A 16,285-nucleotide genomic window follows, 5' to 3' on the forward strand; every position below is an offset into this window, starting at 1 on the left:
TCAAGAGAATATTTTAAATAATAACACTAATGTAAATGGCATGAAGAAAAATGATGGGACCCTTAACCAAATATTTTGTTGCCCACTCTTTACAGGCAATCACTGCAAACAAGTAATTTCTGCCTAAATCCCGACCGATGAAGTGAAAAATGGTTTGAAATAAGAAAACAAGCCTTCCAAGGTTTTTTGGCACGTATTTGTGACAACAAAAGGGATCTGCAAATAAACTTTTTATCACATACTCTTGGTACTATTTTTCTTGCGGTAAGAATATGTTTTCTATTTGCTTCTGTGAGTTCTCACTTAAATATGGAAGTAAATCAAAACAAAGCCTATGACATGGCATGAAATGTTTACTGTGATTTCATCTTTCAAGAGGAAATCATTCCCTGAAGATGTGAAAGGTTATCGCAGAAGATGACAAGCCTGAGATGGTGCATACAGCGAATCTTCTTTTAAAATGGCTCAATCTCACAATAGTGGTGTTTTTTTGTTCAAAAGTGACATGCGTAGACCATTTTACAATGTGTCGGTAATCGCAAGACACGGATCAATACTTGACAACCGTATTGGATGTATTCGGTAAGTTTTTAAGTTTTTATTTTCTGGTAGCACCCCATGCCCCATTAGCCTCCATTATAAAGCACCAGTGAGGGCAAGATATTTTTTTTAATTTATAAAAAAAAAACACTTAACTTTAGAACACAATTGTGCATTGGAAATGCCAATATACCATGTTTGTGAATAAATATGTTCAAATTGAAAAATACCGAACTACAAGAAATCCTTATTCTAATTGAATTTGGAAATGGTTTAACACAACTCCGTTTCCATTTAACAATTTAATTAACCAAGTAAAAAAATAAGGGCTAAATTACTTCTGAAAATGTATCCAATATTTGTATTTTATACGGGTGATGGGATAAATCTTGCTGGAAATTAGGGTGAACATTCTAGTTTGAATAGTTTAGATAGATAGATAGATAGATAGATAGATAGATAGATAGATAGATAGATAGATAGATAGATAGATAGATAGATAGATAGATAGATAGATAGATAGATAGATAGATACTTTATCAATCCCAAGGGGAAAATCACATAATCCAGCAGCAGTATACTGATACAAAGAAACAACATTAAATTAAATAGTAATAAAAATGAAAAAATGAAAAAAATTAAAATAAAAAAAGCGGACAATAACTGAGTAATGTTAGCATTTACTCCCCCGGGAGGAATTGAAGAGTCGCATAGTGTTTAACTCTCCTGACTGACACCATGTTAAATGTTTACTACTTGTCTCAGCCTTTTCATATTTTCTGGTATTGTTACAGTAGATAGATAGATAGATAGATAGATAGATAGATAGATAGATAGATAGATAGATAGATAGATAGATAGATAGATAGATAGATACTTTATTAATCCCAAGGGGAAATTCACATAATCCAGCAGCAGGATACTGATACAAAGAAACAATATTAAATTAAACAGTAATAAAAATGAAAAAAAAAATGAAAAAAATTAAAATAAAATTAATGTTAGCAGTACTCAATGGTCTAACAAACACACTACCAGTAGATGGAGATTTATCAAAAACCCCTTTAAAATAGTGTGACAAGAAGGAATTCTTCCTCGCTGTTGGCGCGATAAACCCAATGCAAAATCTTCTTTGTATCGCAGATTTGGATTCAGTGTATGCTGTAACAGCAAACATGCAGTGAGTTACTGAAGAGTTTTAATAGTCACTAACACTAAATATAGCGTATAACACTGCCATAGCACTATACAAATACTAGTACTTGAATTCACTCGCCCTACATAATACCCAGAAAATTGTCAAATTTGTACACTGTATCTGTTGTTTTCATTTCAACGTTTTAATCTGGTGCTGCACTCTCCTCACCTCACAAGGTTATCTGTCTCTGTCTTTGGAAAAAACTGTTCAAGCAACAGATAGATTCTTGGTTAAGCGTCTACTTCGTCGAGTGAAAGTAAGCCAGCTTCATCTAAAAAAAGGAAAATATTCAGACTATATATATATATATATATATATATATATATATATATATATATATATATATAAAACTAACCCAATGTCTGTATGTCTGTCCACTTTTTACAAGAGAACTACTGAACAGATTTAGATCGTTTTTTTTTTCTAGAATTTGCTTGACTATTCCGGTTGATTTTGCGACTTTTTTCATCGCGCTAAATATCATAGTCCACTTACAGGAGCAATTTATTTTTGTTAGTCCAAGACAGAGACTGCAGGCCGAAGGGAGGGGGAAGCGTGACGTCAGGAGTGGGGAGCCGAGCGGAGCCCTCCTCGCTCACGTACCAGCCTCCGTTCAAATCAATCTACCTCTCACCATGTTTTGGAGCGTACCTTGTCTCCATTTAGCTAGCGATACCTGTTTGTTTGATTTTTAAAGTTTGCCATGTTTCACTACTACACAGGTGGAGCTGCAGGGGGCAGGTAGTTATATACAATTTGGCTTCGTGAATCGTGATTCTCAACAATGACTGCTATCAAGACAAATACAGGGCATGTTTGCATGTGGAGGTTGATCTCAGAGTCTGCCTATCATCCATCACTCCCAGAATTGAGAAACTATGCAGTCAGAGACAGGCATACCCATCCTATGGAGACAATTCAGCCCATCAAGCTTGTTCGTCTAGCTAATAGCTAAGCTGTAACAATATCTCATCCAGATTCTTCTTAAAGGTTGTCAAGTTTTCTGCTTCAATTCCCTGTCTTGGTATTTTGTTCCAGAGTCCCACAACTTTTTGCACAAACATCTTCCTGGCTTTCAGTCTTAAATGCACTTCCCCTTAATTTCCACTGATGTCCTGGAGTATATTATGATTAAATTAGATATGCATTGAATGTGTATGCAAAAATGTGGTGTAGTGCAGTTCTAAATCTAAACAATCTGAAAAATGTTTTACTTTCAAAAGTACTAGGCATTTTTTGATATTAAATGACTGATTTGGTGTTCCCCTATAGTGGGAGTCTGTTATCCCCCGCCCTTCTTCTAAGATATCCCTGCTCTGAAAAAGTTTGAGAACCCCTTATTTAAAAAACTCCACTATTAATTGTTGCATATTCACAGTCCCCGCATGACTGAAGGGGTGCACCATAATGCAGATTTGCCATGGAGTCTTCATTTTCTAAACTATATTCAGACGTTAATGTTGACCCCTACGACGGACCGACGCTTTATCCACGCCTGGTTTCCTTCCCTGCGATCAGTACTACAATCGAAGCCTCCGGCCCCCGAGACCCTTTGTTTCAGTTGATTTAGTTATTATATGATTAGTTATTATGAAGTTATTATATGATTAGGGAAGCTGAAGATGAACGTTTCAGTCTGTCACAGATCTTACTGATGAATGCAGCCCCCCTCTCGATCGCTGCTTATGAAGCGCTGTGTTGTCCGCCCCTTTTGAAGCGTTCCCTGGTTTCGTATTACACCGTTCATTACGGCCCACCTCCATAAGTTCTTCCCCAAATTCTTTTTAAAATCGCAAAGATGGAGCCGCTGACACCGCCGATCCCGCTGAAGCCCTCGGTCCCGAAGGCCCGCATGTTCGCCGTGCTGCTCACTATGACCATCTGCACGGCCGGACTCTTCCTGCTACAGAACCAACTAACGAGGGCGAGGAAGCCTAAAGACTTTTATTCGTATGAGGTGAAAGATCTACGAGGCAGAAGTGTATCTCTGGAGAAGTACAGGGGCAAAGTAAGTCACTCGAGTCCGTACGCTCCACAACATTGCATGTTTAGATATCGTAGTTAACACAATCCGTTCGCAACGTAAAGGAGAATGTCTTTGTTAGAAATAAAGAAAAAAAGCAAAACGTGTGCTATTCAATGGGCTGGGTGAGAACAAACCAGCTGTGAGTATTCCAGTCGTACTCATATACGTTTGTCCGCGCCAACATTTACTTGACTGTCATTTGAAATTTCTGTTCTCGATCTCATGTCCGTTATTTGTCTCCACTCGAGTTCTGGTTTACACGTGTGCCGCTGGAGTGCCATAACTGTTAAAAGCAGCTGTGTTATCCCGATGCACCTCCACATCCGCCCTGTTGTTGAACCCTTGCCGCGTGATTTCTAATCCACCTCCCTAAACTGATTTCAGCCCCGCACTTCGATATACCGGCGTATATGTGAAAGCGCGGCGGGATGTCCAGTCCTGGACGTTGTTTCTAATCTCTCCCTCCGCTTTTTCTCTCCATTGCAGGCGTCTCTGATTGTAAACGTGGCGAGTCACTGCGAGCACACCGAGCGCAACTACAAAGGACTACAGGAGCTGTACAGATCGCTGGGGCCCTCGCTCTTCACCGTCCTGGCATTCCCCTGCGGCCAGTTTGGAGACACCGAACCGGGATCGGATCGGGATATTGAAACATTCGCTAAGGCCAACTACGGTGTGACGTTTCCCATTTTCAGCAAGATTAAGATCATGGGGACAGAAGCCAGCCCAGCCTTTAAATTCATCACAGGTATTACACCATCTTTTACAATTATTACCCATACAGAAGTGTAGCGATGGAGACATAACTAGATAAGAGGAGCAAGATGGCACAGTGCTTAGCCCCAGTGCCCCACTGTTTCAGTTACCAGGGTTTACCAGTAGCTCAGATCCTTTATTTCCCAGTTTCAATGTTCTGGAGTAAATGCAGATATTAGAAAACATTATTATTTTTATTATTATTATTCAAATATAGCATAACTATAGCTGCTTGTGGTCTTTGGGGCAAAAAAACAACCCAAAGACACCCCAGCAGTTTTACTGTATTGGTGAGCTTGGAGAAGCGTCAGCTAACTCTTAAGATTTACCAAGTGAAGAGGGTGTGTACCCACCTGCGCTTGCTGCCCCACTGGCTTTCGTAAGAAGACACTGGTGATACCATATCTTAGCAGTATCCCGGGCGTATGAGTCCTGTTAATCTTTATGTCTAGAAAATACCTCCAGATAGACAATATTTTAGTGAAAATTTGAAGCTGAGATGTTTCACTTGCACATTGGTGAGCTGTGGTATTTGCTTTGTTTCGACGTTGTGTCATTAGCAGAACGCTGTTGTTGTGAGGTAGCGTTTGCAGTACACAGGACTTACGTAGTGAGAAGTGAGGTGCATGCATGCGCCAAGAAAATGTAAAAGTGCATGCCTGCGCCCTCTAGTGGCTGCGGTTAAGTGTGAGCAGAGGGGACTGCTCCATACACACATACAGGTCTTTCGTTTATATATGTCTAATACTGAAATAATAATTTAATGTTTAATTCTAGTGGATGTGACACTCCAGCACCTGCAGCCTTTCACCATTCATGTCTACAAATCTTGTCACTAATTATCATCATTGAGATACGATACAGGTAACAAGAGCTAATAAAAAACAACTGAATTAATAGGAAAACGTTGAAAGAGAGAGTTAAAGGTTTAAAGCTATGGAAAAAACACAATTATTTATGCATCTCTTATAAAATTGTGCTAATACGAAAAAAAGGAGAGACCAGCTAATTAAACAATGAGATCAGTTATGGTCAATTGACTAATCTTGAGAACTTCTATAATATAGGAATGCATATTTAAATATTGTAGCCTGGTATTTCTTGAATAAGTGAGTGTGATAGCTGCAATGAAGCCACATCTAGTCTAGAGTTGGTTCTTATTTAATTATGTAAGAAATAAAGCCAGTTCAGAAAATGGATGGATGGTTAAATGAAAATTATTCTGGCAAACAACACTAGATCATTCTTGTTCAAAACAGCAGCTAGTCTTGCTGTTATTTACAGTGCCTTTCAGAAAGTATTCAGTCTCCTTCACTTTTTTCTCATTTTGGTATTTTGCAACCTTATGCTAAAATTGTTTAAATTCACTTTTTTTTCTCTCATCAAATAACATGCAATACTTCAGAATGACAAAAATGAAAGTGGTGGAGCTTCTGGAAGTTTCTCCCATCTCCATATAGGTTCTGTGGGGCTCAGTCAGAGATGCCACCTCGTTCTTGGTCACTACTCTAACCAAATCCCTTCTCCTCCTAATGCTCAATTTGACCAGATAGCCAGTTCCACACTCTTAAAAATGCTGGTTCTTTAATGGCACTTTATGATTCTTTACTGGGTTCCTCATAGAATTACTGCTTGACAAAGCACCATTTAATTCTGGGAAGAGCTCCTTGCATATGATGTTGGTTTTTTTGTGCTTTGAAAAACTTCCTAATATGTAAAGGAATCCTGAAATATAAAATGTACAGCCACCTATTTAATGTAGGCTACTTAGCAGAACACTAACAGATCAAGAAAACCTGGACGTAGCCTGTGTTACATACATACGCAGTGTGTAAAGTTATGTGCCATTGGCATTTTGCAAATTTGTTACCATCTAGTCATGGTAACTCATTATATAGAGCCTGTTACAGATCTAAATAAATGAAGGTTCTCTCTGGAACCTTCACGTGGATGGATCTGTTTGGAATGAAAAATGACCCAATGGCATCACTCTGAAGAACCACTTTATGTTTAAGAGTGTAGGAAGGGTCATGGTTGTTCCACACATATTCCATTTAAGAATTATGGAGGCCACTGTGCTGTCCGAAAGCTTCAATGCTGTAGAAATTTTTTGTAGCCTTCTTCAGATCTGTGCCTCGACATAATTCTGTCTCTAAGCTCAGCAGGCAAATCCTTGGACCTCATGGCTTTTGCTCTGATGCACATTGTCAGCGGTGGGATCTTCAGTAGGCAGGTGTGTGCCTTTTCCTAGTCAGGATCAATTAATCGAATTAACCACAGACAGACTCCAAATGAGGTGTAGAAACATTTCAGTGATGATTAATAGAACAGGACGCATTAGATGCTGATTTTAAGTGTTGTCATGGAGGACACCTCTTGTCTGGGAGGACCGGGGAAGCAAGCCTGGCCAGGACAGTACCTCCCCTGGTACACTAGATGGCAGGCCCCCTGGGTTGCATTGGTGCATTGGACTCCCGCAGGAGTTGCATACAGCCCTGTTGGGATCTGGGGGTGCTGCCAGGGGTTGCTACAGTTGCTGCTGAGCCTTGGAGAGCAGATCCTCAACCAGACCCACAAGTACTGCCAGAATTAGGTCAATGAGCACCTGGAGCACGTCCGGGTGCCTTATAAAAGGAGTCAGCAGCCATTACTCAGAGAGCCAGAGTGAGGAGGATGGAGACAAAGCTTGGTGAAAAGAAAAGTAAAGGATTGGGTTGTGATTGTGCTTGTGGGAGACGGGGAAGACATTTCAAGTTCAAAGTTTATTGTCATGTGCACAGTAAGGAAACACGTTTCCCTGTACAATGTAATTCTTTCTTTAGTGTTCACACCAAATGACAAACCCAACGTATAAAGATAAGCATAAATAATAAGTAGCAGACAGATAATAAGTAAAGTATGAAAACAGAATTAAAGTATAAAGTGTAATGTGCAGGTAGGTGTGTGATGGACAAGTCAAATACAGTTGTGTGAGGTCGATAGAATGAGGTGAATCACGGTTATAAACTCCATTCAGTTATTTAGCAGTCTAATGGCCTTGGGAAAGAAAGAGTTCTTTAGCCACAAGGGAGATGAAAATAAAATCGGGTGTGCTTTTGAAAGTGTGCCGCCTGCGTTTGTCAGTGTCAGGGTCAAGTGCTGGTATAGAGCCATCTACTGTCACAGTGTCATAGCAAATCTGCCTGAATATTTTTATCAGAGTGATATGTCTGTATTTTATTTGAAATTAATTTTGTTTTCATGTTGTCATAAGGGGGTACTGCTATTTGATGAAGGGAAAAATAATAATAATTAGTTACATTTACAGTATATAGCTCTTTTCTTGCTACTCAAAGCATTTTACATTGACAATGTGGAACCTGCTTTCAACCTGCACCATTGCGTAGAACCCACCTGGATGATGCAATGGCAGCCATTATTGTGCCAGTATGCTCACCACACAGTAAGTATTAAGTGGTGAAGTTTTAAGAGAGCTAGCCAGTAAGAGACAGTAATGATTACAGGACCAGACTGGAGGCCATGATGGGCAATTTAGCCTGGCCATCAGGGTAAACCCTACTCATTTTTGAAAGGTGCCCAGATATCTTTAATAACCACAGTGAGTCAGGATGTTTGTTTTACATCTTGGTTTTTTTTTCAGCACAGTGTCACCATCACTTCACTTTGGCACTGGGAACCAAATTCAGACTACAGGTTAAGCATCTCCTGCTGGCCTCGCCAACACCTCTTCCAATAGCAGCCCCACTTTTCCTAGGTGGTCACCCACCAAGGTACTGGCTGGGCCAAAATATACTTACTGTAGCTTCAGGTGGATTACCTGTTCTGAAGCACAGGTGGTATGTCTGCTGACAATGAATGAATGAAATTAATTTGATTTGATTTGATATACTGTGGGGAAAATTATATTTTTGCAAGACCTTTGAAGGTCAGAGTGCTGGGTCAGCCATTGCACAGCGCCGTTGGAGCAATTTTCAAGTTATTAAGGGCCTTGCTTAATGGCCCAATAGATTTGAATGAATAAAATTAATTTAAATGATTTTAGGACAAGGCTGCAACATAAAAAAATGTAAAAAAAAAATAGAAAGGTCTGAATACTTTCTGAAAGAATTTTAGATTAAGTAACTGATAGAACCTGCTAAAGCAAAAATATGGTAACCTCAATGAAATTCGTCTTGTCTGATCAGACCTGTGCAGCATTTAGTAGATTTCCTGGTCCATTCTTCTTCATGGAACTGTTTTCTGGTATTTACAGATATGCCGAAGATTCAAATCATGTTACAACATTTCAACAGCTCTGAGATCATGGCTCTGGAGTCACAGTCGATTGGGTTACTAGAGTCGGAGTCGAAAAAAATGTACCGCCTCTGACTAAATATAAATTGTAATTTAATGTGTTAAAATGTAAATTTTCACATATACCAATTTGATTAAATGATTTTTTTCTTTTAGCCTTTTGATAAAAATATAGAATAATATAATGTATTAAAACCCACAACAGCATCTCTCTATATTTTAACAGGTTAAGGTGTTAAAGAGTAGCCTGCTGGATTATGTTGTCTTGCGTCTTGTACAGTATGTTACGTACTTTCAATCAACATTCTACATATATAAAATCCAACGTCTGTCTGTATGTCTGTCCGCTTTTCACAAGAGAACTACTTAACGGATTTAGATCAGGTTTTTTTCCATAATTTGCTTGAACATTCCAGTCGATTTTGCAACTTCTCTCATTGCGCTAAGTATCATAGTTCACTTGCAGTACGTATTTATTTGCGCAAATCCGAGAGACATGCAGTGGGCCAAGGGCGGTGTGGGGGCGTCACCTTCTCACTCACGCGTCAGCCATGGGGCTTGCCTTACCTCCATTTAGATAGTAAACAAGAGAACCACTTAACAGATTTAGATCGTGTTTTTTCTATAATTTGCTTGAACATTCCGGTTGATTTTGCGACTTCTCTCATCATGCTTAGAATCATAGTTTGCTTGAAGGAGCATATATTCCTGCTAATCCGAGGCAGAGACAGCGGGCCAAGTGGAGGGTGAAGCGTGACGTCAGGAGTAGGGAGCCAGGCAGGGCCCTCCTCACTGTTCTGTTTCACTACTATGCGGGCGGAGCCACAGGGTACAACTTGTTATATATAAAATCCAACGTCTGTCTGTTAATCTGTCTGCTTTTCACGAGAGAACTACTTAACGGATTTAGATCTGGGTTTTTTTTCTATAATTTGCTTGAACATTCTGGTATTATAGTTCACTTGAGGCACCAATTTATTTGAGGGAAGGGGGAGGCGGGACCTCAGGAGTAGGGAGCTGGGTGGGGCCATCTTCTCGCCACATGTTGGAGCTTCACTTAGCTAGCAATACCTGTTTGTTCAGCAGGCATTATCATCTAAAGATTGTTAAAGAGTAACGTTTGATGTTTTTGAAAGAGTGATCGCAGCTACAGGTACATCTATTTTAGAGGGTACCTGCTCATTGGCAGAGATATCACGGTCACATGCTCTTCTCCCCATGCAGGGGATGCTCTCCTATCAGAGCTGAACATGATTACATAATGTGGAGTGTACCTACCTTTCACTTGGCCAGAGATACCTTGCCAAATTTTTGGCGAAGAGATCATACCTACATTCTCGCCCCTGATAGCAGACCAAAAATATTGGATATCAAGAGGTCCTCGGGTACAAAAGCTATCAATATTAATTCTTCTCAATACAAATGCATTATTTTTTTTTTTTAGCGATTTGTAAAGATTGTCCTGTTTCAATGCTACGTGGGCAGAGCTGCAAGGGATAGCTAGTACTACATATATGAGACTAGTTACAAACTGATGGGTCGGAGTTGGAGGCATGGTACGATAAATTGTGGAGTCAGAGTTGACGGTTTTGTGTACTCCACAGCTTACCCGAAAACTGGAACTTGACTTGGAGGTGCTAATTTGCAGAAGTCATACAGCATGAATTCCAGTTATTTGAATACAGCTGGAGTAAAGTTCTACTGTAAGAGCCTTCTGGAATGGTTGCAAAAATGAACCAATCAGTATAGGACGTTTGTATGCCAGCAAACAACATAGATTTGACCGATTTGTAGTAATGTGTTGTTTACTGAATTTTTAATGACCAGTCCTTTGATATGACCTTCACAAATTCAGGTAATGTATAGCTCTTTTTAACTCTTCATATATATATATATATATATATATATATATATATATATATATATATATATATATATATATATATATATATATATATATATATATATATATATATATATATGGTAAATGTTGTATTGAAAAAAAAAACAATTTAAACTGTAGTGTTAATGCCTCTTCCATGGTGGCATCACTGAGGTGATAATAGAAATGAGATCCAATTGATGTATTAATAATGATTATCAACAACAAAACTGAGTTGTTACTGTGATCAATATTTATTAATTCTTCCTTTCTCAAACCAGATTCTACTAAACAATTACCGAAATGGAACTTCTGGAAATACCTCATAAATCCGCAAGGTCAAGTGATAAAATTCTGGCGACCAGATGAGCCCTTTGAAAATATCAAAAAAGATGTTGCTGCTGTGGTGAGAGAGATCATTTTAAAAAAGAGAGATGAACTTTAAAGAAGCTCTGCTTTAGGCATTGGTTCAAAACTGACTTTTTTCATAACCACTGCATGTTTGGCACCAGAAGGGTCTAAACATATTTTGAAAGATTTGTAGCCTTTCATAGGCTCTGTGTGTGACAGCCATTGTTTGTCCAGTCTGAAAGTGCAAAATTACTATTTCGGTAAAGCATTTGGCATCAGATTGATCCTTCCTTACTTGTTTTTTTAAGTTTAACATATTACTATGAAGGGCAGCACGCTGGAGCAATGGTAGCACTGCTGCCTCTCAGTGAGGTTCATGTCCAGAGTCCTCCCTGTGAGGAGTTTGCATGTTCTCCCCATGTCTATGTGGGTTTCCTCCCAAAGACCAAAGACATGCAGGTTAGGTGGATTGGTGATGCTAAATTAGTTCTAGTGTGTGTGTGTGTGTGTATGTGAGTAGGAGTGTTCACCCTGTGATGGACAGGTACCCACCCACCCTTGCAACCTGTGCATGCTGAGAAAAGCTCCAGACCCCAAAACCCAGCTCAGGATGTAGCAGGCTTAGAAAATGGTATGACATGGTATTACTGTGAAGAAGTGGGCAGGTTGCCACCACATAACCCTTATGCTCAGGTGGTCTTCAACTTAAAGTTCATATGGCAGTAGTTTGAATGGAGACTCTAAATTGGGTGCCTTTTTATCAGAAGATGATTCCAGCTAATCAACTTGGCCACCCTGGCTTCCTTCAAACCTGACCAAAAAAGAAGAAAATTGGCGTAGAAGACGGGTGGATGACAATTACTGTTTTGTCCCCAAAACATTTGCATTGTTAAACTGCAGCCTGATTTTTCGGTTTCTAGCAGTTGTAAATTGATTTGGCTAGCAGTCAAAAGCTGTTAAGGTTTAATTGTACCATCACATATGTTTTGTGAAAATGTAGCATTTACACATTTTTATTATTTTGTCATTGTGATTCTTATAAATCTGCTGTTAATTGAAAATGCAGGTCAAAATGCCATGAAGAGAATTTCCAATACCTTTTTCAGTTTTAGTTAGTTTTTGGAAATGGCGATTGTGCTTAGAAGAAGAATCACCCTCAAAGGAAGTTTTCACATTTTTATTATTCACACGACATTGAATCACAGGGAATTTAATTTGTTTTTGTTTTTGCTCTTTAATGTGAAAGTGAAAGCATATTTCTGCAAAGTGGTATAAATGAATTATGAATATAAAACACAAAATGATTGATCGCACAAAAGTATTCACCCTCTTAATATAACACACCTAAATCATCCCTTGTGCAGCCAATTGGTTTTAGAAACAGTTTAATGGCGATCACCTGTTTGGGGGTCACCGTCGTCAGCCATGACAGCTTTGGGTCAGTGGGCACTGGTCTCTTTCTACCAGCTTTCCTCAGTTTTGCTCAGCTGTATGAGAACTGACACTTGCCCGTTTCACCCATCATATAGAGCTGCCATACTGTCTTGTCAGTTTGTACTTTTGATTTACAGCTTGTGGCATTTCTGGCACTCAGTTACTTGTATTGCCTGATTGTTACTTACTTGTTCTCTCTCATGCATGTTATATATTAATATCTGATCTTTAAATATTTGAAAGCTTGAATGGTTGGATATTCATCATCATTTATAACTATTGCTTATTGTGATTGCTATGTGTCACCTGTGGGAGCTTTCGTGAGCTGACGCCATAACCCCTAATTCCAAAGCAGGGGTTCAAAAATGATTAAAACAAAAAAATAGGCTATGATAACAAAATCTAATTAGGTAATATAGGGGAACAGAAAATAATTAACACTTCTGAAACCCCCAACTCCCCGGGTGCTATCTAAACAGCAGTAACCTCTGACTGCCATGTCACATATTTCTCCTGCTCACCTTCCGCTGCTTTGACTCTCCTTCTCTCTCTGAATAGCTGAGCTCTTGTCACCAGCAGCCTCCAAACTCTAAGTCACTGACCAAAGAACCCAAGGTTCTTTTATGTTGTATCCCAACCACCATCGGGGTGCCTTGATGTAAGAACTTCTATCATCAACAACTTCTTGTATCATTATGTGTTGAACCCACCATAGCCACACCAGAGGTTCTTGTAAATTAGCCCCACAGGCTACAGGAGCCTCGAAATAATCAAAATATTTCTTCTTTGTTAAAGAAATATTACTGCTTGCAAACCAGCCGTTCAAGACCTTTTTATCCCCCTTTCCATTATTCCTGAGATAACGTGTTCACTGGTAAACATGAAGGACACTGAAAAATGAATTCATGCATGTCACCGTTCAGCCAGCATATTCCCCTTGGTTGGTGTTCAAAGTTGTGTTTCCTGTTTGTTCTGTGTGATTTTATGCAATTTATCTGTATTAAGGTTATTTTGTTTATTATGGATGTTTTTCTTTGTGTTCATTTGTCCTTGTCCCTTGTGCTTTGTGGGTGATCCGACAAGGGACGGGCCACCTGCCCATCACCACTAGGAACGGCCCTCCATCCTATTTGAGGGAGCACCTCCCCATGATTCCTTGTGGTTCATTGAAGTTGAGTATTTCTTTTGTTACTATACCTTTTGATTTATTGGCTTTTCAACCCTGTCCTCTGATTTTTGACCACGTCTTTGGTTTTCGTATTAGGGCTGTATTTACAGTATTGTTATTTTCAACCTCTGCTCTGTTTTTTTTTTTTGACCACAATTTTTAGATTCTGTTTTGGGACTTTGTTTGTTGTGCCTGCCTTGCCTCTTTAGGCAGCTCCTTGTGCTCTTCAGAGCTTTGGGGCTTACACAATAAACCTTTTATTTTTTATCAAGATTTGTCTCAGCCCTTTTTGTTTCAAGTCGGGGTATTTTCCCCGTCTATTGAGGAACCTTGGAATTGTTTTTGGTGCCTGTGCTTTTGGGACTTCAGTATCACGGCAATTCATTTTTTTCTTTTCATTAGAATTACTTATGAACACTTTTTGAAATGCCTTTTTTTAATCATTTGTTTTTATTCTGCCTCGATTTACCAGTACAAGGAAACCCCCACATACAATGTGGTCTTGGTGACTAGTTATGCAAGACATCAAGCTTTTTGAGGTATCCTCTAGACCCAAAAAACTCAAATTTTGGGCAATTTTCAGGCCAGGTTATATTCAGGAAATAACAACCTTATGATAAAGTGTAAATCAATAGGTGTTTTCAACAAAAATGATCATAAGGACTTGAAGTTGTGCATGCCACATCAGCCTAATACAGTGTTTCACCCTATAAAAGAATACAATGGGTCAAAGTTATTCCTTGTCACAAAACTATGAAAAAATGTGGATTGGTAATATAGGTGTGTGGCGTGTCATTTTATACTATTTTGAGGTTGATAATCACAAATATGATACTATTTTTAAAAAATGACTGTTTACCAGTAGTCATAGTCCTCTAAGAGTCCTTTCCAGAAGATTAAAAATGGGAAATGTCAATCATGGGGTGGCACGGTGGCGCAGTGGGTAGCGCTGCTGCCTCGCAGTTAGGAGACCCAGGTTCACTTCCTAGGTCCTCTCTGTGTGTAGTTTGCATGTTCTCTCCGTGTTGGTGTGGATTTCCTCCAACAGTCCAAATATATGCAGGTTAGGTGCATTGGCGATTCTAAATTGTCCCTAGTGTGTGTGTGTGTGCATGCCTTGCGGTGGGCTGGCACCCTGCCCCAGGTTTGTTTCCTGCCTTGCACCCTGTGTTGGCTGGGATTGGCTCCAGCAGACCCCCGTGACCCTGTAGTTAGGATATAGTGGGTTGGATAATGGATGGATGGATGATTACAAATATGATGTCATCTTTGATTCTTTATTAAAGATCTAGCCCTCTATAAAAAAATGTAAAAAAAACCCATTAAAATAGGAGAACATTTAGACTTTAAACATTTGAATTGGGCGGCATGGCGGCACAGTGGTATCGCTGCTGCCTCGCAGTTAGGAGACCTAGGTTCACATGAAGCTTGCATGTTCTCCCCATGTCTGTGTGGGTTTCCTCCGGGTGCTCCGGTTTCCTCCCACAGTCCAAATACATGCTGATTAGGTGCATTGGCGATCCTAAATTGTCCCTAGTGTGTGCTTGGTATGTGTGTGTGTGCCCTGTGGTGGGTTGGCACCCTGCCTGGGATTTGTTCCTCCCTTGCGCCCTGTGCTGGCTGGGATTGGCTCCAGCAGACTCCCGTGATCCTGTGTTAGGATATAGCGGGTTGAAAAATGACTGACTGACTGACATTTGAACTGAAGCACACATTTTAATATTTCAAATATATGATGCTACTATTCTTGTTTATTATGTACTTCTACCTCATGAAGTAAATCATTGCATTTCTTATGAACACCCCGAATTATGATAGCTTATGCTAATTCAGACTTTTTTCCAGCACAACGGACTACTGTAAGGTGTTTTTCACAGGTGTTTCAGTTAAATCAAAATATTACTGCAAGAATCATTACAAGAACTACAAAATATAACCACATAACTTCTTTTCTGAAGTCTGGATTGTAATTATGCTGAAAATCCTCCATCTAACATATAAAGCCTTAAAGAGCCCTGAACTTGCTTAATTGTTTGAACATATCAGTACTTACAAACCTGAGCACACACTAAGATCTCAAGATGCCATCCTTCTTAAGATTCCAAGAATTAATAAAATAACAGTCAGGCATCAAACTTTTAGGGCCCCGAACTTGTGGAATGACCTGCCTGCTGCTATAAGAGGTGCCCCTTCAGTCTCAGAATTTTAAATCCTGGCTGAAGACTCCCAACTTTACTCTAGCACACCATGATTAGAGCTGCTGATCTTCTGTGCATGTTGCATCTCTGTTTATTAGTCTTTTGCATAAAAATATAAGCATTACAATATTTATTAGCTGTTACTAAACCCCCTCTGCATGGGTGGAGTTTAAAGGTTGGCCGGGAGGCCTGCCCCATAAATGAAAGAACTACAGTATGTTACTAAAGTAAGTCTGAAATAAAGTTTTTTTTTTACTTTTTTAAAGTTTACAGTTAATGTAAAAATATTTATATTCAATGAATATGCATAAGGGAGATGCACAAAGGCTGAAGTTAGTTATTCATTTGCTGCTTCTTATTCGTTTCCAGCCTGATACATATTCACATAGCCTATGCACACCAGTTAACTTATTCAGCATGGCTTTAATAAATAATAGTC

The 16,285-nt window shown here is 39.3% G+C and overlaps 2 protein-coding genes across 2 annotated transcripts in view; one reads left to right on the top strand and one right to left on the bottom strand.

Annotated features, from left to right (window-relative positions):
* LOC120527193 (cell division cycle protein 20 homolog B-like) overlaps window positions 1-16,285 on the bottom strand; it is a 95,508-nt gene that overhangs the window by 66,631 nt on the left and 12,592 nt on the right. The gene's annotated exons all lie outside the window — the stretch shown is intronic.
* gpx8 (glutathione peroxidase 8 (putative)) lies at window positions 3,495-11,314 on the top strand. The gene is made up of 3 exons (XM_039750350.1): window positions 3,495-3,746; window positions 4,251-4,512; window positions 10,977-11,314. Exons 1-3 carry the CDS (start codon window positions 3,537-3,539, stop codon window positions 11,138-11,140), a joined length of 636 nt encoding a protein of 211 aa, XP_039606284.1. The 5' UTR covers window positions 3,495-3,536; the 3' UTR covers window positions 11,141-11,314.

This window comes from Polypterus senegalus, chromosome 4 (genome assembly GCF_016835505.1).
Source record: "Polypterus senegalus isolate Bchr_013 chromosome 4, ASM1683550v1, whole genome shotgun sequence".
Classification (NCBI taxonomy): domain Eukaryota; kingdom Metazoa; phylum Chordata; class Cladistia; order Polypteriformes; family Polypteridae; genus Polypterus; species Polypterus senegalus.